This window comes from Erpetoichthys calabaricus, chromosome 12 (genome assembly GCF_900747795.2).
Source record: "Erpetoichthys calabaricus chromosome 12, fErpCal1.3, whole genome shotgun sequence".
In the NCBI taxonomy this organism is placed as follows: Eukaryota; Metazoa; Chordata; class Cladistia; order Polypteriformes; family Polypteridae; genus Erpetoichthys; species Erpetoichthys calabaricus.
The window spans coordinates 141,412,190-141,438,140 of record NC_041405.2 but is presented as its reverse complement, the minus strand read 5'-3'; the positions used below and the strand labels follow the sequence as shown (position 1 = coordinate 141,438,140).

The window sequence follows — 25,951 nt, the reverse complement described above, 5'->3', positions numbered from 1 at the left end:
GTGATGATAAAAATGCATTCCCTTTCTGGTTTATATCCACTCAAGTGTTGTGAAAACATTTAGCCAAACATATAGAAAAACTGAACAATCACTCACTTGCTCTCAAACAGGGGTACCTACTTTGTTAGCCTGTATGAGGTGGAAATTCTTTCCATGTACCCGGTAGCCATGCTCAAAGTTCCGACATTCTTCCTCACTCCAGGCACAGAGCTCATCTACAGGCAGAGAAAACGTGGATATGACATCTACATTTTTTCCCTCAAAGAATAATTAAATAAATCATTATTTGGGGACTCTAGAACATAGGTGGGGTTGGGGGGTAATCTCACCTCTGATTACTTTTACATTGAACCTTAATCTTCGAAGGGCTTCCTCTACATTGAAGCTGCATTTCACTAGCTCATATAGCCCCTGCAATAACATGATATGTCAGAAAACATAAAAATTTAGGAGGTCCAGAAGACGAAGAGGGTTTCTCACCTGCTCGTTATCCCTGACCAGCGCCCCATCAGGCAACATCTCCCAGTTTGCCTCTTCACGGCCACGTTTCTCAACTCGTAGAAGGAACTGCTCAACTTCCTTCTCAGGAAGGACATGTGGATCCCAGAGGAGCTGATCCTCATTTTCACATGCTGTTGGTAGAAGAGTAGTAGTAGAAAAGTAGGCAGCGTGGAACCAGTGAAAACGGGTTAATGAGTGTAGTGCCAACTGACCATTACATCAATTTGTATGGTCAGCCAAAAAGAATAAAACCACTAGCACAGTCATAACCATTATGCACAAATTGTAAACTTAGTAACACATGTGAATCAAACATTTTCTAATACTACTATGTTTCTAAGCTAATTTTTTCAGGGCAGAAATAAACTTTACATTGTTTTTCTTTTCCATATGCACACTAATCAATAGCCAATTAGCAAACATTTATTGATTCCCAAAGCGATTTTTCATATGTTTTCAACATCTAAAACAAAGTGGAAACTTGCTCTGGATGCAACACATGCCCATCACAGGGCATAAACCAGCAATGCAAGACGACCTTACTTTGAAGTTTGAGTTGTCAATTCAATACAAACACACACACACTTGGTGCACTGGAGAAGACCAAAGCACTCTGTGAATTTTGCACATTCTTGTATTTGCTTCAGCTTTCTTAGTGACTAATCAGCTGGGAGTCACACCAGTGTCACTGGCCGTGAAGCTCGAAATTGAGCTCAGGTGCATCCTGTTTCCCCTGATCATCCTTGAGATGTTTCTGCAGCTTAATTGGAGTCCACCTGTGGTAAATTCAGTTGACTGGACATGATTTAGAAAAGCACACACCTGTCTATATAAGGTCCCACAGTTGACAGTTCATGTTAGAGCACAAACCAAGCATTAAGTCAAAGGAATGGTCTGTAGACCTCCAAGACAGGATTGTCTCGAGGCACATATCTGGGGAAGGTTACAGAAAAATTTCTGCTGCTTTGAAGGTCCCAGTGAGCACAGTGACCTCCATCATCCGTAAGTGGAAGAAGTTCGAAGAGCTGGCCGACCATCTAAACTGAGCGATTGGGGGAGAAGGGCCTTAGTCAGGGAGGTGACCAAGAACCCGATGGTCACTCTGTCAGAGCTCCAGAGGTCCTCTGTGGAGAGAGGAGAACCTTCCAGAAGGTCAACCATCTCTGCAGCAATCCACCAATCAGGCCTGTATGGTAGAGTGGCCAGATGGAAGCCACTCCTTAGTAAAAGGCACATGGCAGCCCGCCTGGAGTTTGCCGAAAGGCACCTGAAGGACTCTCGGACCATGAGAAAGAAAATTCTCTGGTCTGATGAGACAAAGACTGAACTCTTTGGTGTGAATGCCAGGCGTCACATTTGGAGGAAACCTGGCACCATCCCTACAGTGAAGCATGGTGGTGGCAGCATCATACTGTGGGGATGTTTTTCAGCGGCAGGAACTGGGAGCCTAGTCAGGATAAAGGGAAAGATGACTGCAGCAATGTACAGAGACATCCTGGATGAAAACCTGCTCCACAGCGCTCTTGACCTCAGACTGGGGAGATGGTTCATCTTTCAGCAGGACAACGACCCTAAGCACACAGCCAAGATATCAAAGGAGTGGCTTCAGGACAACTCTGTGAATGTCCTTGAGTGGCCCAGCCAGAGCCCAGACTTGAATCCGATTGAACATCTCTGGAGAGATCTTAAAATGGCTGTGCACCGATGCTTCCCATCCAACCTGATGGAGCTTGAGAGGTGCTGCAAAGAGGAATGGGAGAAACTGGCCAAGGATACGTGTGCCAAGCTTGTGGCATCATATTCAACAAGACTTGAGGCTGTAACTGCTGCCAAAGGTGCATCGACAAAGTATTGAGTAAAGGCTGTGAATACTTATGTACATGGGATTTCTCCGTTTTTTTATTTTTAATAAAATTTCCAAAAACCTCAAGTAAACTTTTTTCACGTTGTCACTATGGGGTGTTGTGTGTAGAATTCTGAGGAAAAAAATGAATTTAATCCATTTTGGAATAAGGCTGTAACATAACAAAATGTGGAAAAAGTGATGCGCTGTGAATACTTTCCGGATGCACTGTATTCTAGCCAAAATTAAACTTCAGTCATATATTGAGACAGTTCATCATTATATTTCACTAACTTGCAATCTATGCCGTCATGTCACACTGGTGCAAGAACAGACCTGATACACAAGTAGCAAGCATTCTTTGTGTGCTGGTTCTGAGCTGAATCAAAAACACTGGCTGAGGGCCTTTGGAAGCATTCAGACTTAAGAAAACAATCTGTGAGTGACTTATTAGTCATGTGTACAAGAAGGTGTTTTATGTATAATTGATATTAACTTGGCAAACACATTTTTGTGCCAGCTTACAATACAGCCTAGATTTAACCTTAAAATTAATTCAATTGTGTTTAATAAAGTGCTTGATCTTTTGCATTGTGGTATTGAAAAACACAGTGAAATAAATGGTAAACAAGGAGAAGAGAAGGAAAAATCAAAAGTAATACAGCAGACTGAGCATGTGTCAGGAGAGCATTCATCTATAACTTTTTCTAAATCAAACTCACAGTCTTTAAGATAGGCTTCTTGCAAATCACAGGCAATACATTTGCATTTACCTGTCATACACCATATGATGTATTTAATTCCTGCATGCAGCAGGCCCACAATCAGCCAATAACACTATGTGACCCACTGAAATTCGATATAGAGCCAAAATCACTTGGATACTTAGTGAAAGGTAGTGGCTGACAGATACTAGTAAAAGCATTTTATTTTCAGCATAGGTAGACCAAACCTAGTAAATACTGCAAGAACAAAATATGACTTTGGACTGCCACAGACTAATGATGAAATGCACGCCACTATTGACAGAATTTATTAAAAAAAAAAAGTCTCCTGCTACCATGGCCTTAACTTCCAGAATTCCAAATAGTTCATTTTTTTCACAACATAGGATCCAGTGAAGCCAAGGCCGCCAGCCATGCATGTGGACAGAGAGTTCTGTGGACTTGATATTCAAGACTAACCTCTCTCCTGGTACCGGTGCTGATTTAATGGGGGTATCAATGCCTGATATTGTGGCCCTACCATAATATCCTGCAAAATAGAGGAAGAACAAATAAAGCAAAACATTAATTACACACAGAGCAGGCCAAGCATTACCCAAGATTAAGAAGCATAAGGAAATTTAAAAGAATTATTTAAAAGAACCCTCAGTAGATATACAAGGAGCTAAGAAATTAACTGAAAAAAAAGAATAAAAAAAGAAGCTGTGCAATATGTCCAAGACAAATAACTGAAGCACTAACCATAGGGTGTATCAGTACATTACAGAAATGGCTGAAAAAAGTGTCAGCAATGTCAAAAGGCAGTCAGATGGGAACACAGAATAATACAAAAGCTGACAAGGAGTTGTTTCACTATTTTAGCAGTAATAGATGGTGAAAGAAGTGACGTGTATTAAGAAAAATAAGGATGAAGTAAAATATGCATATCAAATGCTCTCTATTTTTTGAGGTTTTCACTTGTAGTTTTCTCAGAAACTATTATTATTAAGGGAAAAACTCAGTTATTTTGGACATGTGAAAGAGATGCTACTAGGATTAAAAAATGAAATCAAATAAATCTCTGGCACCAGGCAATATTTTTGTACAGTGGTAAATTGGTGATCTTACCATAAACATAAATGTAAAAAACACCACAACCATAGCCTCCTTAGCGTTAGTCCCGAGTGTCACTCGGGCAACTGTACAGATGCATCTTGCGTAAGCGTTAAAACCGAGAATCACTCTGGCTGTAAAAGTGTTCTCAATGGAAAAATATCTGAGCGTAGGTTTTCATTAATTATGAAATATCTGCACTTTACCAGCAATGAAGACTTTTATGAGAATATCCACCCAGCACCAAAACTGAAGAAAATTTGGGAGATATACCAGGCCATTGTAGCAAAATTTTGGAGCATTTACATTCTGGACTGTGATGTCAGCATCGATGAATGTCTCATGGTTTATAAGGGCAGACTGTTACGGATACAGTAATCCCTCGCTATATCGCGGTTCGACTTTCGCGGCTTCACTCTATCGCGGATTTTATATGTAAGCATATTTAAATATATATCGTGGATTTTTTGCTGGTTCGTGGATTTCTGCGGACAATGGGTCTTTTAATTTCTGGTACATGCTTCCTCAGTTGGTTTGCCCAGTTGATTTCATACAAGGGATGCTATTGGCAGATGGCCGAGAAGCTACCCAACCAGAGCGCGTGTTACCTATTAAATAAAACTCCTCAAATATATTGTGAGCACGGGGGCTGTTCGCACCCCTAGAAGATACGGCCGCTCCTCAAAAAACACTGAAAGATTACCTTCACATTGCTCTCTTCCTTGCTGGGCTTAAATGTGGCTGCTTTGTCAAGCGATATGCTTCCTGCATGGTGGTTCACATACTTAAAAGATCAAACAGTACATATTGATTTTTGATTATTTGCCTTTATCTCTCTCTCACTCTGACATTTTCCGCTTCTGACACGCACTCCTTTGAAGAGGAAGATATGTTTGCATTCTTTTAATTGTGAGACGGAACTGTCATCTCTGTCTTGTTATGGAGCACACTTTAAACTTTTGAAAAAGAGACAAATGTTTGTTTGCAGTGTTTGAATAAAATTCCTGTCTCTCTACAACCTCCTGTGTTTCTGTGCAAATCTGTGACCCAATCATGACAATATAAAAATAACCATATAAACATATGGTTTCTACTTCGTGGATTTTCACCTTTCACGGGGGGTTCTGGAACGCAACCCCCGCAATCGAGGAGGGATTACTGTATAGCACTTCGCAAGAAAAAGAGCAAGATTTAGCATAAAGTTTTACAAGCTTTGTGAATCTAAAACAGGATACATTTGGTTCTGTACACGGGGAAAGGGACAATGCTTGATCTAAAATATGATCAGTACGGTGTTGCTAGGTCACTGGTGCTGGATCAAGATTACGGTGTAACCATGGGCAATTAATATACTTCGCCAAAGCTATTTGACATCTTGCTGCAAAGACAGACTGATGAATATGGAACAGTGTGTCCCAACCATCATGGCATGCCTGAAGACTTTGGCAGAACTAAATTACAGTGAGGTACGCTAGTAGCTTGGCAAAAAGGTAAAGAGCCAACACTGAAATAGAAAGACAAGAAAGATGTTTGTCTTCTTAGCACTGCACATAATGCAGCTACAGTCACTGTGCAAGCAAAAGGCAAAAAGCAGGTTATAAAGGCTTGTGCTGTGGTCAACTGCAATAGCACGACGGATGGTGTGGATCGTGCTGATCAAGAATTGACTTTCTATCTCGCTATACGAAGGCAACAAAAGAAATACTACAAAGAGAGATTTCATCATCTGGTGGAACAGTGTATTTGGAATGCACTCATCATACACAAACACAAAGCTGGTGAAACTGTATCTTATGCAAACTTTACATGCCAGCTTATAGACCAAATCATTGCCGCACATCCACCGTCCACACTGCCGCAAAAAGAGACCCTTATTGGTAGACATTTTATTGATTATATACCTCCAACGTTGGGGTGGGGGGTTTGGGACGGAGAATTCAACTTGTACTTCTGTAGAGTGCTATTCAAAAACTGATAAATCTGGAAAGAAAACTCAAAAAGAAATGTGCTATTATTGTCCCAACTGGGACACCGAATTGTGTCTTTCACCATGCTTTAAGATTTACCACACAAAGGACTCATTTTGAGATTATATACTGTTTTCGCATCATTAGTAGTATTACTATTACTGTTATTTTTGTTATTACTGTTCATTTCATATTTTTTTATTCATCATTACTATTATTATTTGTATCATTATTATACTTCTGACATTTAATAAAAATGTAATTCTACATGCCAAAAAAAAATGCAACGCTTTTTATGTGTTTTTTTGGAAAAAAATGCAACAACTATTTTTCAGGAATGATTGAATAGTAGATTCCTGAAGACTGAACAGTACACATCATGGGTAAATTAATGAAAATAATTATGTAGGGAAAGATTGTGAAAACACTTAAAACTTTGCATTAAGAAATATTTAACTTGTATTTAGTCAGGGAGATATTTGATTAAATATCAAAATTAATGATAATGTCGTGTAAAATATTTATCTCAAATTTCCAAAAGCTTTTGATAAAGTATCTCATTTTCCAGTAGCAATCAAAATAAAAAGTGGGAGAACAATGCTTACTGTGTAGATGGTTGCAAAAAAAAAAAAAAAAGGCTAAAGTACGAGAAAAGTTTCTCAATTAGTTGATGTTATAAAATGGATCCCTCAGGGACCATTGCTGGAGTTTCTCATCTCCTCTTTTTTATGATATAAATGATCTTGATAAAAATAACTAACAACTGGTTTAAATTTGTAGTCAAAGTCCAAAGACATGCAAGTTAGGTGGACTGGCAATACTAAATTGGCCCTGGTGTGTGGTTGGGTGTGTGTGTATGTGAGAGACTGTTATCCTGTCCAGGAGTCACTGGGCTAGAAAATGAAGGATTGACTAATCCAGGTGAAATCATGAATACCCTTAAGTCAAAAGACCCTTATAAAAAAACCTGGATATAATTCATTCTTGGGCAGATATGTGGTACTCAAAGCTTCTTGTAATTAAACACAAATGTTTTACATATAGAAAGTAAAAATATTAGATACAAATACACATTGGTGAAATGAGAAACATTATGTTCTTAAGCTACCATAAGGCTGATCTGGCTGACGTTTAGGGAGTTAGAATTGCAATGCTAGAAAAAAAAGCCCTCATTACAAAGTGTTCATGAGCCCATCTTCAAAGTTCACATAGTTTGGCATCACAGACAAAGGGTGGAGAAATAGGACCTCTAATACGTCGCTCTTGAGAATACAGATTACAATGTGCTCTTGCAAGAGGACATGTATATATAACTATGATGAAAAGTCTAGGCTAAAAAAGTGAAACTCCTTTAGTATATAAATGCAAAGGGGTGGGAAAGTGTGATGGAATTTATCTAACACTTATGTCTGGATTTAGAAGGAGCCTGAAAGTGTTAAAGTACAAGAGAAACAAGGGAGGGTGTACTGGAAACAGCCACCCTTCGATTCATCAGAACAAACAGTGAAAAGCTATGGGGTGGCAAAGGCAAAAAAGATTCAGAAAGATGTTACCAAGCTGGTAAAGTGTCTTGAAACAAAAAGGTAACCTACTATAACTACTAGGCAATATCCCCAAACTATCCCTGTTGGAGAGGAGGACAGAAAATTTGTTAGTTGTTTTGGCCCCCTTCTGCTGTTTAAGCAGTGCTCATGACTGTTGCCTCCTTGTGGCCAAGTAGTGAACTTAGCTACAGAAATGTGTGTAATAATTCACCCTCCCATTGTAAGTTACCTTTCTGCCATCACTGGAAAAAATAGAATCATCTTCGGAGTCGTCCTCTGAGGAGTTAGAGGAGGTTTCCTTATCATCATCTGCAATTGAGTTTGCTGTTTAAAACAAAGAAATACCATTAATAATGTAAACAAAAAACAAAAGAGGAGATGATATTCACGCAATCTTAAAACACAGGAAGAATTGTTTTAGACAATACATATGTTGTATAGAGAAGGATCACCAGATCTTTAGGTGTACATCCCCAATTAATGCTTCATGAGGGTACTTATATTCTGGGTATGTTTTAAGACTAGGGTTTTGACATCAATATGTCAAAAGGCTAAATGGGTGGCTGGTTGTGACTGTCAGACTTCAGCATTTGTTAGGCCATTTCCTTAGGTACGAGTTCCATGAATTTTAACCACTATTATAAATAATAGTAAGATCTGATGCAAAACATTGCTTTCTGTAGTCCTGTGCTGTGGTATTGACTAGGAAATGCTTATTTTGGCCATGATTAAAACACTCCCTTCCTTGTTGCATCTTTCAGCATGGCTAAATATTTTCTGTCCCCATATTGCTACTTGTGAATTCAGCCTGAAAAGGACTTTGACTGTCCTGTCATCAAAGACTATTATTTTTATATAATCAGTGTTATAAAGAATAAGGAAGGTATTTTTCAAGTCTACGTTAATTCTTCACAAATCTGGTAAAAATGCTTAACTTTAGAACACAATTTTGTACAGCAAATGCATTTTCAATAAACGCAAAAAAAAAAAAAAAAAAAAAATGTTGCCTGCACTTACCAAATACATCCATTTTTCCAAGTCAAGATAATGGTCAAGTATTGATCTACACCATGCAATATTTAATTGTTAATTTGGACAGATGTTTCTAGTGTACTAGTGTAGTGTTGTCTAGTGTCCCTTTTGGTTAATGGAGGTACTAACACCACATTCTAAAGCCTTGTTCAATGCCCTAAAAGTATCATGCCCCTGATCCTGTTTTGTTTAGCTCTTGAACCGGAGATCCCATATTTGCTGTTGGAAAACCTTTAAACATTCATCGTAGCAAACAAAAGTTCGTTTCTGTTCTTATTAAATATAATGGCAATTAAAATTGCCATTTGAAAAGAGAATTTTCAATTTCCTGAAAAACACACTTGGATACCTCATCTAACACGTGTCTTTTAGAGGCTAATGGCTTGACACACAATTGCTAAAACAAAGGTGTAATAAAAATTAAATTTACTTTAGTTATACATTTGCAGAATCTGCCATGGGGAAAAAAAAATTATTCTGTATTTTATGCTTTGACTACCGGTGCCCAGCTTTGCAAACTTATCAAATTGGGCTACTCCACAAACTCATCTACCTAACACAAGATGCTTTTTTTCCCTTTTGTAAACTAACCCCTACACTTTTTGTTTCATTTAAAATGTTTTATATATATATATATATATATATATATATATATATATATATATATATATATATATATATATATATATATATATACATATACACATACTTAGAAGTAGAATTTAAGTTGTACTTAAACTGCATATCAGATAAAAACGGAGGGAATACTTAAAAATCATTACAGTGCAACATTTAGTCCTTTCAGCAATTCCTTTTGTGACACAAAACAGATTCGCCATGACAAAACTTGTACAAAATATGGATGGATGCTTACTACACATCTTTTTTTTGAGCTGGATTGGGTGGCAGAGTGCAGTGCTCTAAAGTACTGAGTGTATTTAACTTCTTTAAGTAATCAGTAATTTTGTATTGGTTTCATTGATATATTACAAGCATGAGAAGTGTGCCAATTCCACTTTTCTCTTTGAGCATGTCACTTTCCATGTACAGAAGATACTTTTAAGTGGAGGAGCAGCAGTGTATGATTTGCAAGTATTGCATACAATGCACCATAAGCCAAAAAAAAAAACCAATAATGAAATATACAGAGGCACGTTAAATGAAAATGTAAATGAAGTAGCATACATTTGAACATATTCAAGTATTTACTTATTTTTAGTGGGGGCTTTCAAACCCTACTATTGGTACAAACTGCAAATTCTAGAGATTTTAGAGATTACAGAAATGAGAAACAGTTGCCTAACAAGAAAACAAACTTATAGCTGGTCTCCTCCGGTGAACCATTAAACAGCTGCATTTTCTGGATATTTAAAAAAGTTAACCTGGGGGGGGGGGGGACAAAATATAAAATGTTTGAAATATAAGGGGGGGGCATAGTATCAAGATGTTTAGTACTTTTAGTTGATTTCACATTTATGCAACTCCACTGAACAAGCCAACTGCCAAACTATGCTGCTGCCTGTGCAGGTGAAGAGTAACTGTGACTGGGAGGTGACATCCTTATACATGCAAGCTTAACAAAAGAAACAATTAAAAACAAGAGTATTATTTGCAACAAGCAAGAGAGATTGCTTGCCAAATGTGTACCTGCAATCCATGCTGAATGTCAAGACTTGACATAACATTTTAAATAATGTATAACACCTTGCTCATGCAGGTCACTCCATTCCAATCTATATGTCAATGTGATTGTTTTTAATTGAAATTTAACCATTGGTTGATTCATAAGGCTGGATGTAGTCCATTTTGAGACTTCTACATAAGAGAGTCAAATGAACACAATTATACTAGATGGATCACATGGCACAATAAACTGCAAACACATGGGTGACACAAATAGGATAATACTTATGCTGGCAAATACCTACTACAGCATGCAACCCTAAGGCTTCATACAAGCTATTAGCAAGGTAAACAGCAATAAAGTAAAGATTACCTTGCGTTGAATTAGCTGTACATGCACAATTACGCTATACAGCGAGTGATACTGAAATTATGAAGCAATGTATAAAAAAAAAAGTTGGGAATTCCACCGTCTAATAGTAAAATCCAGTAAACAAATAATGGGTAATGGAGATGTAAAACATGAATTTTGAGCCGATTGTTTCTTTGAGGTATGGCTGACTATAAATAGTTATAATTTGAAAAAATGAATCTGGTTCCCTCTCCAATATTTCATAATAAATATTTTTGTGATAAATACAGTTTTTGAACACTGTAGGGAAAGTGTGAATATACACATGTCTATGTAACTCATTTTCAATCTATAAGGAACTATCGAGATATATTAGGTATCACATTTTAGGTCAAAATTATCACAATTTTAAATTTACGCATATATCACCACACCCCACAGTTAAGGGCTCAGCATGTAGCTTGTGGTTCTAAAGGACAGTGGTGAAAATGAACACTACAGAGCATTCTAAAGAAGTCATAGTTAAACATAAACATGAACAACATGGGAAAAGGATACAAACAATAGAGTATTTGGATGTCCCAGTTGGCAGTTTTGGATCAATTAATAAGAAGTGGAAGAGACATTATACATCTTAATACAATAGACCCACGCAAAGTCACGATTCAGAGTTTGCGGCCTCAGTCATTTGCGGATTTTTCCTTAGAAAATATCTAATAATTGTTAGCGGAAACCGCAAATATCCTCCGCAAACGCAGCTTGGGATGGTGAAATTAGCCAATAGAATTTGAAACTGCAACTCCGAGCAGTGGCTCTGATTGGTCTTCTGCTGAGGGTGCTGAGGCTGTTGGGGTCAAAGGATGTCAGCGCGGCTTTTAAAAAGGGGGCCAATGACCAAAAGCAAAAAAAAAGTTTTTGTAATTTATGTTTCAAGTTCCTGTCTGCCTACCTTCTGTTGGGTTACCTGTACTTATTCATTTTGTCATGGACCGTTTCATGGTTGGCGTCTGGATTGTCTGCATGTGTACATGAGGACTGTAAGTATGTTCATGGCCATCCTGCAAACAAAGGAGCGCTCCTGAACCCGTCCACCCGTCTTCACCATTTCAGGACTATCTTTACATTCCCATTCAACGTGCGGATCTCTGGACTATCTATTTTCATCATTATATTTCATCTATTGCCGTTTTTCATGATTTACTGTGTGTGTTTTGTTTGTGCTTTGTTGTATTTAATGTCTAATCGCCGTAAGGGGAACAGGGGTGGTATCATTGTTTTCATTTGTTGTCACTACATTCTTTATTTGTTGTTTGATTACCGGTTTGCTTTGGTTTTGTCTCTGTGAGTGCATGTGGGTCGAGCCAAGGCTGGGTATGTCGCTGGAATTGCCACCATAAAAATAAATAAATCGCCATCTTCTCAACGGTATGAATCTTGGCGGCAGCAGACCGCTACAGCGTTATTCATTTCTCCTTGCTGCTGATTGACTGTGATGCATCTCCAGCCGAGTGTTGTGTTTTCCGTTTTGTTCCTCTTAACCCTTAAACCACCACAACCGGCTATAGTCATTTCCCAGTGCCATTTGCAAGCACGCAGGAGCTGATCAGTCAGTGCCATACATTCGTTGGGCAGCCAGCTCATGACCACTGCCAGCCCCTTGTGAGCAGGGGAGCTGAACGCACCCCTAGAAGACACGGATGCTCCTCAAAAAACCCCTCTTAAAAAAACACTGATAGACTACCTTCACATTGCTCCCTTACTTGCTGGACTTACTTACGGCTGTTCTGTCACGTGATATGCTTCTCGCGCAACGCTACGCTTACTTAAAAGCCTGAACAGCACCTGTTCCTTTGTTTCTCTCTCTCCTCCCTCAGACGTCCTCTGCTCCTGCTGGGGGTCCCGCTGCCGTTGTGCTCCCCTATGATGTTTGTTTATTCTTTAAATAGAGAACTAACTGCATACTGAGCTCGTTTTACTTCTGAATGAGACATGTTTGTTTGTTTGAAGTGTTTGAATAAAGTTCCTGTCTCTACAATCTCCTGTGTTTCTGCGCAATTCTGTGACCCAAGCATGACACCCTGCATCCTCGCTGTCCCTGGGATTGAGCCACTGCACTAGACTAGCCTGAAAGCATCAGCACTTACCTCTGTGTGCTTGCGTGCAGCCAACTCAAGCGCAGCTGGCTCAGTGATTTACTGAATTTTATCAATGGCGTCAGTTGCACCTTGTACATATTGTTCCAGTAGTATTATTATTATTATTATTTTTTTAAATAGTTTTTACAGTTCATTGGCAGTGTGTAAAATGATCAGTGTTGCAGAAATTGTGATGCTCTTTGCATGAAAAAAAATGTGTTCCATTACAATTTCACTTTTTCTTTATGAATTGCGACGTTTACTTAAAAAGTGCAGCAAAAAAGTATTTGGTGTCCAGGGATGCATTAACCCCAAAGTATGTGGCAGTTTAAGGTTTACAGCCCTAAGATGCCGCCGAAACGCCCTGCACCTTCTAAGGCTTCTGGCAATGAAAACACGCTTGCAGAAATTACAGTAAATATAGCGGTAACATTGGTATTTTACATTCTAGCACTGCGAGAGACATGGCAGTACAGTATACAGGTTTACCTTTACATTCTTTATTTCTAGGTAATGTATTAAGCCGAGTTTCAAATTAAGTAAAAATATTTTGGGGGCATATTTAGGGTTTAAACTATAAAAATAGGCATTTTTTTTTTTTAACCACATCCAAAATTCACTGTTTTTCACAATTCGCGGGTTCTCTAGGAACGTAACCCCTGCAAATTTTGGGGGTGTACTGTACACTGCCCACACAAGGCTGTCCCGCAAACTCTCCAAACATAAGAAGCCACAGAGATGCTAACAATCACTTTGGAAGAGCTTCAATGTGCACTAGTTGAGACTCATATAAAAGGTATACCAGTCAGCCACATAAGGAGCTGTGCACAACACTAGCCTGTATGAGCGAGTGGCACAAAAGAAGCCATTACTCCTAAATAATCACATGAAAGTACCTCTGGAGTTTGCAGGAGAGTCACAAGGCTGTGATACGAGAAAAGTTTTTTCTGGTCATATGAGACCACAAGAGGACTTTCTGGCCAAATATCAAAAAGATATTTGTGGTGCAAATGCAACACGGCCCACACCTCAAAAAAACCACATCCACATTGATATACGACCATGGTTGTCTGATACCATCTGGTTTCTTTTCATGAACTGGGACTGGGCATCTTGTTCAAAATAGAATGAAGAGTGGATGGCATAAAATATAAGCAACTACTATAAGAAACCTTTTCAGTCTATTAAATGAAGTTTGGGTGACGGTTCATCTTTCAATAAGATGATAATTCCAAGTGCAAAGTAATTTTGGAGTGGCTCAAGAATAAAAAAGATAGCCTTTGTTAGAGCCCTGATTTAAATATAAATGAGAATCTTTGACATAATTTAAACATAGAAGTGCACAAGCAACATCTGGCTAAACCTGGAGCAAGTCTGCCTGGAACAAAAAAACACCCCTGAACTGTATTCAAAGCTGGGACAAAATACTGCAAATTTTGTGTAGAATAATAATATTTTAAAAAGTGTGGTGATCGAATACAAATGCAGTTGTTTCTTTTCATCTTGAGATTTAAGATAAAAATACCACATAAAGAAAAAAGTAATACTTTAAACTAAAAATATCACAGAGAAAAGAAATTCAGCATAAGATGTTATCAACTAAAATTTGAGAATTTCTCAAAGCCATGAATACTTCTGAAACTGTACTTGCAACTGTCAGATTAATAGGTCATCCATCACATTTTTTACTACTAAAAACTGTACATTAATGTTTAATTCAGAGCCTAAATATCCAACAATGGAAAAAAACAGATGCAAATGAAACCATAACATCTAGATGTTGCCACTCAAACTAGTGAGTAGCTTCATTCCAAGAATTCAACTGATTTTACATATCTATGTACAGGAAGTCCTGCCCCTTGTCCTCTTCATATTTACTCACATCTTAAAGGATGTGTAAACAAGTCTGATGCATCATGTGACGTGACGGAAGGAGTCAGATCATCAGCAGAGGACTGCGTTTCCTCCTCCTCTTCACCTGAAAGTAAATCTTTTGCAATCTGTTCCTAAGGAAAGTTGAACAGAGAAAACAAAAAAGGAGGTGTTACAGCTAGCAGCAGACGGCAGATCTGCAAGGTGCTGGCCTAAAGACATTCTTTACCTTATCCAGTGTCATGTCGGGTAGGCTGTGAGGAAGCACAGTGTCCTCGTTGTTATGTTCTGGGATGGGATCAGACACTTCATAACCATAGAGTGCCAGCAGCTCTTCAAGTGGCATCTCGCTCTCCTGGACATTAAATAAAAGGCGGACAGTCACTCTTTACCAGAGTGCCATGACTTGCCGATTACAAAGATCCAGTTTGAGAATTTAGAGGTGGGGTGGGTTTTGGAAGAAAGAGCAGCATACAAACCAGTGTCTAAAGTCACTTTCTTAGAGCTACTCCTGTAACATGGCAGAACTCTGTTTTTCTACTCTACCTGTGAGCAGTGGATGTTCTTCTCAGGCTCTAAGTTCTTGTACACTCCATGAATATTTTCTGATTGCTCCTGGACATCATACCTCTGGGACAGAATCTCGGCTAAATTTAGTCGATGTTCCCCAGAGCCCATTGAGCCAGCTGAAAAGAAAAGATCGGGGAGGAATTAAAAAAAAAAAAAAAAAAAAAAAAAAAAAAAAAAGGTCATATTCCCCATCATTTACCTTAGAAATTGCCACTTACTGTATGCCTCAGATCGCCTACCATCAAGTACTGATCAACTGCGACCTGACTCTTGGTAACATCTAAATCAATACAGCAATAGGTGTTTTGTGTACAACAAGATTATGATCTGCAATAGACAGTTTAGCTAATTACCAGATGGTCATTTCAATTAAATATAGAACTGCATCAAACAAAATGTGCAACATGCACCACAAAGAACAAGGTGAGCTCCTCTCAACAGGTAACACAAAGTGATTGGTAGAGTGAGTGCTCACAAAAATGGAACTTTGTTCTAGACGCTAGCCATATGGTTGGTACCATTACTAGAGTAAGAGGACCTCATGATCTGCCACAGTTAAGTTGCCATATTAGACTATGACATAGCTAGTCAGTTAAGTTTTTTCCATTTTTAATAACTACTATTATAGCGTTTCATTATTGTTAATTAGGAGTGGGTGATACCAGTTGATTTAGCATACCAAATTATTTTTTTCTAACGGCACGGGCTTTATAAAATCTGTTTAACCAGCATCCTTAAAAATTTGTGAAATAGTTGCAAACTCCATTAAATGTACAACACAAAATGTGCAAATCTGTATACAGAAAAAGGAAACTTCAACTTTCTGTTATAAGGGTTTTCAAGATTCGTTGTTTAAGGCTTTTTATATTACAGGTTTATAATAAGTGAACCTACCCTTTAACCTAGAATAATTTATGGTTCCATCTGATGGGAAGAAGCCATGGATTGAGCTGTATTCACTCGACAGAGGCAGCTGTAGTGGTAGTGTGAGGTTTATTGTTTTGAGATGGTAAATTCCTGCGATCAAATCCATTTGTATAAGATTTTCAACAAGCATTTCAACATATGCACACTTGAATATCTAGAGTAATTACTAACAAGCACATTAATGATTTGTTAACATAACAAAACTGAAAAGTATGTATATACACACATACACATTACACCGGTATGTAAGGAAATCATCAGAATATTTAAATGATCTGCTGACAGAACACTGTAATAAATTGATAAAGTAATTCACCTCTCCCTGTGTGTTAGTAGTTGTAGTTTTTTTGGACAAGTCTTCTTTAATGTAGAATATCATAAAGAAGAAACTTTCGTGCATTTATTCTTGCAAAGGCACTTTGGCTACAGTATGTCAGGTTAGCCAAGTGAACTCTGATGGATATCAGTTTTGATGTCCCGTCACATATGATATTAAGGTCATGACTCCGACAAAGTCGCTCATGGATATTTATATTTCTATCCCTATTCTGACCAAGGAAGCAGTTTCAGTTTTTTGTTTTGGATTACTGGCCTGCTTCTCTCTGGCACAAGTTCTGATCCTGGATGTTTCAGTATGGTGCTGCATTCACATTTCTATTAATTCTGACCAGAAGGTCAGTCTCGGTCACCTAAACACATCTTTATAACAAGGTGTAGACTGTTTTATGTAGCCTTTAGTATTCAAGACAACACGATAATAACTTTAGTCTCCTCAGAGCAGAAGACATTCCACAACATATCTATAAAATTCTCTCACTTACATTCTGCAAATATTTTGCAGTTTTTTTCTTAATATAAAGCAAAGGCTTGTTTCTTGACACTCCTATAAAGGCCATTCATACAACCACCATCTGAAGAATCTGGAGCCATGATAACCATCTTGAATTTCATCAGCTGAATTCTGTAACTCAGTTATAATCAGATTCAAGGATGCTTAGGATTTGTTTTAATAATGTTATAATCTTTATTTTGATAGCTTCCTTTGAAAATTTTGACAACAATATTGGACAGGTGGGTCTCAGTCTTAACAAGCACATAAAATCCCCAATTTTTTTCTTTTCAACTAAATTAATTTTTATCTAGTTACTTTAATTTCCACTGAGGAATGAAGCAAACTAGTTTTGGCGTGGATGAACACAACGCAGCCATCACCAATGGCGAGAAACAATACTGCATAGCACACCCTTTTTATTGATTTTGTGCTTTCATGTGCAAGTTTCACCATCTATAACTGGCAGTACACACAGGTGTACAATACCCTCCATCACAGGTAAGCAGTTAGTTTGGCAGCAAGTGCGGCTTATAATTCCCAGCACCAGATACCGATGGGATAGGCTCTGGCCTCTTTGTGACCCTTAACTTGATTAAATAAGTTTGACAGAAAAAGAATCTCTTATGAAGAATTGAGTGCAGCAGCAAAATTTACTCCTGGGGCGGATACTTCAAAAGAGCATCAAAGTGAACACTCTGCGTAAATAGGCGAAGCAAACAATATACAGGTAAAATTCCATTATAATGAATATCTTTACAATGAAATTTTCATTACAATGAAGTATTTTTATGGTCCCAACAGCTTCCCCATATGACACGAGTCTATAGAAATCTCGTGACTACGAAGTACATTCAGCAGATACTTTCATTATAATGAAGTGCACAAAAGACCTTGAAATGCCTGAATGAATCATCCACAGAGCAGTTAGTTCTGTGGCCACAGCTCAGTTGTGCACAACGATCCCAAAACAGAAACACTAATTTTTTTTTCTTTCTTTGAACTTCTCTTGTACTTTTTTTTTTTTTTGCCTTTTTTGTTTCCTGCGGTTTTCAGGGATACCTTTTAATTACTGCTCGTCAAGATTTGAAAAACATCCATTGGAATTTAACTCATTTTCACCCTCCTATTGTTTTTCCGTGTCTGCCGTTTCTATAACAGTTCATATTAGAAAAAAAACTAATTTTTTGCAGCTCTCGATTGCTGCAAAAAGAAAAAAAGACGTTGCCAGTGAATTTGGAATTTCGCCACTGACACTGTCAACTTTCTTGAAAGACAGAGCAAAAAAAGTAGAAAAATCTCGGGTTGCAAACGTATGTGAACTGCTGCATTTGAAGACGTCGACAAAGCTGTTTTTATATGGTTCAGTGATGCTCGCTCAAGAAACATTCCTATTAATGCGGCACTCATTCAAGAAAATGTGAGGTTTGGAAACTCTCTTGGGACCTTCACTAACTAGACAGCAAGCCGAAGAGTGTCCCGAAGTGCGATCTCCGCGTCCGTACGGGGCAATAGCAGGCTCACAGATATGCTGCGTCTCTCCGCCAAAGTAAACAGAAATGATCTTGATGGATGATGCAAAGTTAAGAGCACGTAAATTGTAAATGTAGATACTGTAACAGGATTACTTGATCACTGACCTGGCCACGATCCTGCCTGACTGCTATGTCCGTGTATAGCAGAGTGGCAGATCATGCGACAATAAATAACTGTGCTGTTCCTGTTTCAAGCTGAACAAAGCTGGTTTTGCTAAAGTACTGAGTACTTTGGGTGCAAGACAGGGACTTATAGCGCGACCCTGATCTTTTACGATTTGCTTCTGTGGCACTTCACTGCAGCAATGTGAGCCTCCTATTGCTCTGCCCCAGCAATGGACAAACAATCTTCCACAAACGCTGCAATCACACTTCAGGATGCACTTCAGCATGTCATTCCCGTTGGGTGGGGAGTGGGGGGGGGGTCTCAAAAGAGTTCAGAAACCTCACAGTAATAATAATAACAATATTAAGAAGAAATAATGATTCAGCTCCTGACTGATAACTGTGCTGCCCACAACATGCTTCCACATCCAGATGATGTTTGCTTTGAATACCTCCCCACCCAATTGCATGGCAGTGCTTCAGCCATTGGATTTGGGCATCATTCGCACCCTGAAAGTGTATTATCACAAGGAAATGCTGAGAAAAATTCTTGTCCCACGGTGGCGCAGTGGGTAGCGCTGCTGCCTCCCAGCTGGGAGACCTGGGGACCTGGGTTCGCTTCTCGGGTCCTCCCTGCGTGGAGTTTGCATGTTCTCCCCGTGTTTGCGTGGCTGTCCTCCGGGCGCTCCAGTTTCCTCCCACAGTCCAAAGACATGCAGGTTAGGTGGATTGGCGATTCTAAATTGGCCCTAGTGTGTGTGTGTGTGTGTCCTGCGATGGGTTGGCACCCTGCCCGGGATTGGTTCCTGCCTTGTGCCCTGTGTTGGCTGGGATTGGCTCCAGCAGACCCCCGTGACCCTGTGTTCGGATTCAGCGGGTTGGAAAATGGATGGATGGATGTTTCCAAGACTCTGAATCCGTGCCTCAAACAAATCAACAAAAAAGGACTCCTATCATCTTCTAGTATGGTGCTGCTAATAGGATCACCACTGAGTAGTGCTGGGCGGTATACCGGTTCATACCGAAAACCGTTTTTTATTTTTGTTATGATAGGGATTTTTCTTATACCGCAACACCGGTTTAAATTGCCTAAACAACGTTCGGAACGTGGCGCAGCGGGAAACTGTTTAAGGGGGGGGGGCCTTTTTCACTGCTACACCGCTAAATAGATACAACGGAGAACATGCGTTAGTGGAGGTGTTGCGCAGGGGCTCTTTTTCACTACTACACTGCTAAATAGGCATGCAATGGAGTACATGCGGTAGTGTAGGTATTACGCAGTGAAAATGGACAGACAACATTCCGAAACTGAAGCTGCAACAGATGATAAAACTGAAAATGATGACATAGAAGAACTTTGCGAAAAAAAGGAGTCACGTCCGTTGCCTGGAGATACTTTGGTTTTAAAAGGTCAGATGTGGACCATTATGTTCAAATCTGTGAATACTGTTTCTATACTACTGGATAATACTGCAAGCCAAGTTATACCTGTTTTATTTTTTTTCAATACAGTGTAATGTACCTGGGTACTGCGTAATAGTGTCACGACATGCTGACTTTATTCTTGACATTTCTACTTGATTCTCGCCGTTTATGTCAAGATTAAAGTCGACATGTTGACTTTATTCTCGTAATTTGTCATTAAAAGTAGAACATCATAAACTAAACTTCATCGTAAAATGAATATGTAATTTACTAGATTTTCTCAAACCCAGTCATAAGTTATGTAGCACTTTAAATACTTTGTGTTAAGTGTTCCCCGAGCCATGTTAAATCGGTACGTGCTTCTTAAACTGACTCCCTTGTACTGAGGAAGCACCGGCAAAAATCGCCACACAGAATACATTCACTTCATGATATTCCTGCTCCCTGAACATTTAGAATGCTAAGATAAATACTTGATATAATTTTCATGATGAAATGCATTAAAGCATGTATTAATCATGTGGGGGCACATTGGCGTGGAGGTTGCACTGCTGCCTCGCAGCAAGGGGGTCCCGGGTGTTCCCTGCCTTGAATTTGCATGTTTTTCTGGTGGGTTTACTCGGCATGCTACAGTTTCCTTTCAAAGTCATGTAGGATGTGTTTTGTTATGCTATATTGACCCTGCTAGTGTATGTTTTGTTCGTATTCACCCTGCAATGTGCTGGCGTTCAGGATTTGCTCCTGCCTCACAGACAATGCTTGCTGGGATGGGCACAACCCTGAATGGATGGCATAATTAAACATGTATAAGGAAAATTATTTTAAAGTTCTGAACACTCCGTGGTCTAAGTTTATAACTAGTTTTAATTTAATTTAATTTATCGTGTGGTGATTGGTTAGGTGGAGAAACAAAAAGGAAGGATAGGAGCTGAGGATTTGGTACGTCAGACAGACAGCATGCATGCAATAAAGAAAGCCGACTCAGAAGAACATCCATTGAATTCTGTGTTCGTGTCTCCCGACCACCAGATCACAAACCCAACATTTACACAATATTTAAGTTAAACCTGTGCGAAACCCATTCATACATCCAGTTTTTTGGAGTCTCGTCACACCTGCCATAAAGTTCTCTACATGGAAAGTAGACCTGGGGACCCCTTACTGCAAGGGAGCAGCACTACCCTGCATGTTTAATACCTGCTTTAATGCATTTCATCCTGAAAATGATATTAAGTATTTATCTTAGCATTCTAAATTTTCAGAGAGCAGGAATATCATGAAGTGAATGCATTCTGTGCGGCGATTACTGCCAGCACCTCCTCTTAGTGCGGAAGAAGTCAGTTTAAGAAGCGCGCAGTGATTAACAACTGGGTTGGGGAACATAACACAAAGCATTTAATGTGCTACATTAATTTACTAGATTTTTTCAAACCCCGTCATAAGTTAAACATTGATTTTAGGATGAAGTTTAGTTTACGACATTCTACTTTAATTATAAAATAAACTGAGAATAAACTGGAAACATCGACTTTAATCTCGACATAAGCGTCAAGATTAAAGTGGAAATGTCGAGAATAAAGTCAACATGTCGACTTTATTCTCGACATAGTTTTTTTTTTTCTTCCGTGTTTGTATTTTTTTTCCTTCACTGTGACCTTAATACAATTCCGTAGGACTATACCACAAATAGCATTATAAATGCAAGTTTCTGTCTTATTATTTATGTATATAGCTTAGCTTGAAGCAAGGTCCATGTTAATGCAATTTGCCTAAATTATGGTTCAGTTGGTAAAGATGTCATCACCAAGTTGCACTTGTTTTATTTTATTTTTATTTGGTGAATACTGTGTAATGCACCTGGGCTTGAAGTAATAGTATTATTACTGAAAGTTGCACTATTATTTATTCTATTGTTATTATTTATTAGTTTAAATATAATGCAGTTTAATGATGGTAAAGTTGTTTAAAAAGTCACTTTAACATGTCAGTGTACAGAGATTGTTAACATTAACAGAAAGTGTAGTTGGTTTACAAAAAATATTTACTATTTATTCCTTTTCTAAGACATGTTCTGTGTAATACAACTTTTAACAAGCACCTCTAGATATTTTACTAAGCCTAAATGCCTCTTTGGATGGTTGAAAATATGTTGTCAAAATTTTAGTTTAAGTTGTTTGCAAAATTTGTTCAATAAAAAGGTTCTATATTTTGACTGCAACTGTCATGCAATGTGATTCCTTCTCTTCATTAGTGCCACCCCCTTGAAAACTATCACTTTATGGGGCCATGCAAACCTGTATTAATACTTGTGTGCACATTAAAATGTTTTTTTTTTTGTACAACGTACAATTCTCATGACCGTGGAATAGGTTATTCTTAGCCAGTCTACTGCAGTAATTGCAGTGGAAAATGTGGTTAACATCCACTCATGCGTGGGAAAAAAATACCGTTGAATACCGTGAAACATGTATAATTTTGAAAAATACCGTGATATAGAATTTTGGTCATACCGCCGAGCACTATCACTGAGTGAGTGTATGTGTGTATATATTATATATTTTTTTTTTTTTAGTAAGTGAGGCAGGGTAAATCCGGCATCACTTCAGTATCAGCCAAAAACCGAAACACAAACACACACAAACAAATTCTGCATCTGAAACAATGTTTGGATCATTTGATATGACAGACTAACATGAGGACATACCATGTAGAACACTGTTCACTGAACATCAAGCAAATGCTGGCTGAAATGTCAGTTGTGCGGTCATTTTTTGTCATGAATGTTGTCAATGACAAAACAGTAGAACAGGTCCTGCATACTATTTGGTTAGAGTAAAAATATTTATCTGTACTGTATATATAGTCAACTCCGGCTAACTTGATATTCTCCGTGTTCAAATTAACTAACTATGAAGTTAACCAGATTATCAATATAGCCAGATACGACTAAGTACAGTGGAACCTTGGATTGCAAGCATAATTCATTCTGGAAATGTGCTTGTAATCCAAAGCACTTGTATATCAAAGCGAATTTCCCCATAAGAAATAATGGAAACTCGGATGATTCGTTCCACAATCCAAAAGTATTCATATAAAAAATGATTAATACAAAATATAAAGTAAAAATATATAAAACAAATTAACCTGCACTTTACCTTTGAAAAGAATCCTGGCTGGGGAGACAAGAAAGAGGAGGGTTATTGTCTAGGATGACTTTCACTCTAAGTGACGGAATCCCTGCTATCTGTTGGCTCACTGGAATCTTGTTTTTTGTGACTTTAACAAGGAAACCTATCCAATGACAGTTGCTTTTGCATGAAGAGTCACTACATTTGGACACAATATAAAATGCTTTACGCACTGTAAGGTTTCTAAACTCTTAGGATTCCACCCAAACGGGACGACACGCGGAAGAGCATCCCAAAGCAACCGCAGGCTCCCAGCGCTGTAGAAGTTCACCGTAAAAGCGAATCTGAAAAGATCACAGATATAAGCGCCTGCCGTTGATGGGTGATACATGGAACATTATAAATGTGCAGGGCACAGTATTACTTGGCCACTAACCTGGCCATGACCCTGCCTGACTGCTGTGTCTGTGTATAGGAGAGTGGCAGATCCCACTACAATAAATAACCGTGCTGTTCTGGTTTCAAGCAGAATAAAGCTGGTGTTGCTAAAGTACGGAGACTCGGATTTGTGTTTTGGGGTACAAGACAGGGATTCACCGCATACACTCGTACGGATGTCGACTATATGAGTGAGGAACGCTGACCGAGACCGAGAATGGAAGAAGATTACAAACAATCCCGCAGAGAGAGAGACACACACACACACAGAAGAACCATCAGCTCCATTGTGATCATGTGATGCTCAGCAGACAAAGCATATACGTACTACTCGTATTGCAAGTTATGTGGGGCCCTCCTCACTCATGCACCAGCCTCCGTTCAAGTCGGTCTACCTGTTGCCATGTTTTGGGGCATACCTTGCCTCCACTTAGCTAGCTAGCCAGTTTATTGATTTTTAAAGTTTGTCCCGTTTCACTACTATACAGGCGGAGCCATGGGGGACAGCTATTATATTAAATAAATAATTACAGTACTTCAGTCATTTAAAAGAACCACTATTTTTAAAAGTACAGTGTCTACCACAAATCTAAAAGGGAAGACACCTTAGTTATCTGCATGCCTGTCTACTGCTGCTTTATCTGTGGAGTTAATTATTATCTGAAAATACTACTGCATTCAGTAAAGGACAGGCTGAATCCAAAACACATTGCTCAACAGCTTATATACACCACATTTCCATTTAAAGCACAATAATTAAAGTGTATGGTAATTCAATTTAAGTTGTTATTTAGGATGACCAAAAAAAAAAAGTGCAAAAAAATAATGTTTAGCTAATTTAACAAGTCTATACTCATTTAATTCATCATAGGATTTGCACACTTCCATACATTTCAAATTCCAGGACTCTTCCAGTACCAACCAGTATAAGAATCCAGGACCACTTTACACTCTGGTTCTGAATATCCGCAGCAAAATTACATAAACCTAATAAGAAAATAAATGAACTCAAACATGCTTACTAAAACAGATACTGAAGCTCACAATATTCACCCACAGTAATAATGCATGCAATTTTTGCAATTTTATGTAGGGCCGCAACATTTAAAAAAAACAGAGATATCATTTTATAGAAAATGAATGTTCTATTATACATGAGAAGTGCACTGAGCCGCCTTGTGTCAATGTTTTGTTGTGCGTAAGCAAAAGATAAAAAAATAATGAAAAAGGCACGTGTTTGAGTATTGTTTACAAACACATTTTAAAGCTCACATAAAAATTACACAAACTTTACTGTGTTGGGATGCTAGTGACTAGATACCTATAAAGCACATAAATGATTTAAAAAAAAAAGAAAAAAAAAAAGAAAACACTTTGGCATATTTTATATAGCAAACCATTGTGGGTGAAACGTACATGGTATACCTTGGGAAGGATGTCCACACACAATATAGGATTCTATGATCTTACGGTCATCAGCAAATATTTTCTGAAAAGATAACCCAAGTCTTCACTATGATGCTTATGAATAATGCTTGTCCACCACACATAGCACCCGAGGATTTCAGATATTCACTTTTAGGTCACATATGAAGATACTAGCCCGATTACTGGCTAATCTCCTGGCACCAGAGAAGCTCACAGGTGCGGCAGCCAAATGTAATGACAGCCCCACAAAACATCAAAGCAAAAAATAAACAAACACAATGTTTACTTCCTTTCACATGGCTTTTCAAAGCAGACTCAGCAATATCCCCAATGTCATAGTTCTACAGACAGAAGCAGCACCTAGCCATAGGCCTATTTAATTCGTCTCATTGAAGCCAATCTTTAATGTTGTCATTTTCCAACAATTTCAAGTTAAATGTGAACTTTCCTGGCATTTTGACTGCTCAATAAATCAGAGTGACAAATCTAATATGCACAAACACTTAATGGCAACTTATCACTAGCAATTTGATGTGCAGGCTAACAGCTACTACTCGTACCTAGCTATACCAGCTTGCCCACGTGCTCACACACAGAACACAACTCAAGGCGTTATTAATGTCCAAGGTCAGTAAATGGGTTATTTATGCAAGATGTACCCGTTTTCATGGCAAAATAGTGGATGTTTTATTTCATGATAGGCGATTACTGGAATTCACTTTAATATTTTCCATGACTTACCGTAGATACTCGCGTATAAGTCGAAAAATTTATGCCTTGAAATTCATTCAAAAAAAAAAAAAAAAAAAAAAAAACAGGGTCGACTTATCCGCGGGGCAACACAACACAATTGTCCATAGAATTTGGATAATGACATTGT

At 38.4% G+C, this 25,951-nt stretch overlaps 3 protein-coding genes across 6 annotated transcripts in view; 1 reads left to right on the top strand and 2 right to left on the bottom strand.

Moving 5' to 3' along the window:
- The window catches only part of ap3d1 (adaptor related protein complex 3 subunit delta 1), a 1,136,182-nt gene that overhangs the window by 757,638 nt on the left and 352,593 nt on the right, over positions 1-25,951 (top strand). The window lies entirely within an intron of this gene.
- Positions 1-25,951, bottom strand: part of theg (theg spermatid protein) — a 455,045-nt gene that overhangs the window by 373,298 nt on the left and 55,796 nt on the right. The gene's annotated exons all lie outside the window — the stretch shown is intronic.
- The window catches only part of LOC114662759 (mesoderm induction early response protein 2-like), a 54,037-nt gene that overhangs the window by 12,118 nt on the left and 15,968 nt on the right, over positions 1-25,951 (bottom strand). For all 4 annotated transcript variants that reach the window (XM_028816412.2, XM_051935289.1, XM_051935290.1 and 1 more), the window contains exons 2-9: positions 15,233-15,372; positions 14,916-15,041; positions 14,697-14,820; positions 7,902-7,996; positions 3,529-3,598; positions 481-632; positions 330-411; positions 121-215 (exon numbers count right to left, since the gene is read on the bottom strand). In XM_028816412.2, the coding sequence (XP_028672245.1) occupies positions 121-215; positions 330-411; positions 481-632; positions 3,529-3,598; positions 7,902-7,996; positions 14,697-14,820; positions 14,916-15,041; positions 15,233-15,364 (876 nt within the window). In that variant the 5' untranslated portion in view covers positions 15,365-15,372. The remainder of the gene's footprint in view (positions 1-120; positions 216-329; positions 412-480; positions 633-3,528; positions 3,599-7,901; positions 7,997-14,696; positions 14,821-14,915; positions 15,042-15,232; positions 15,373-25,951) is intronic.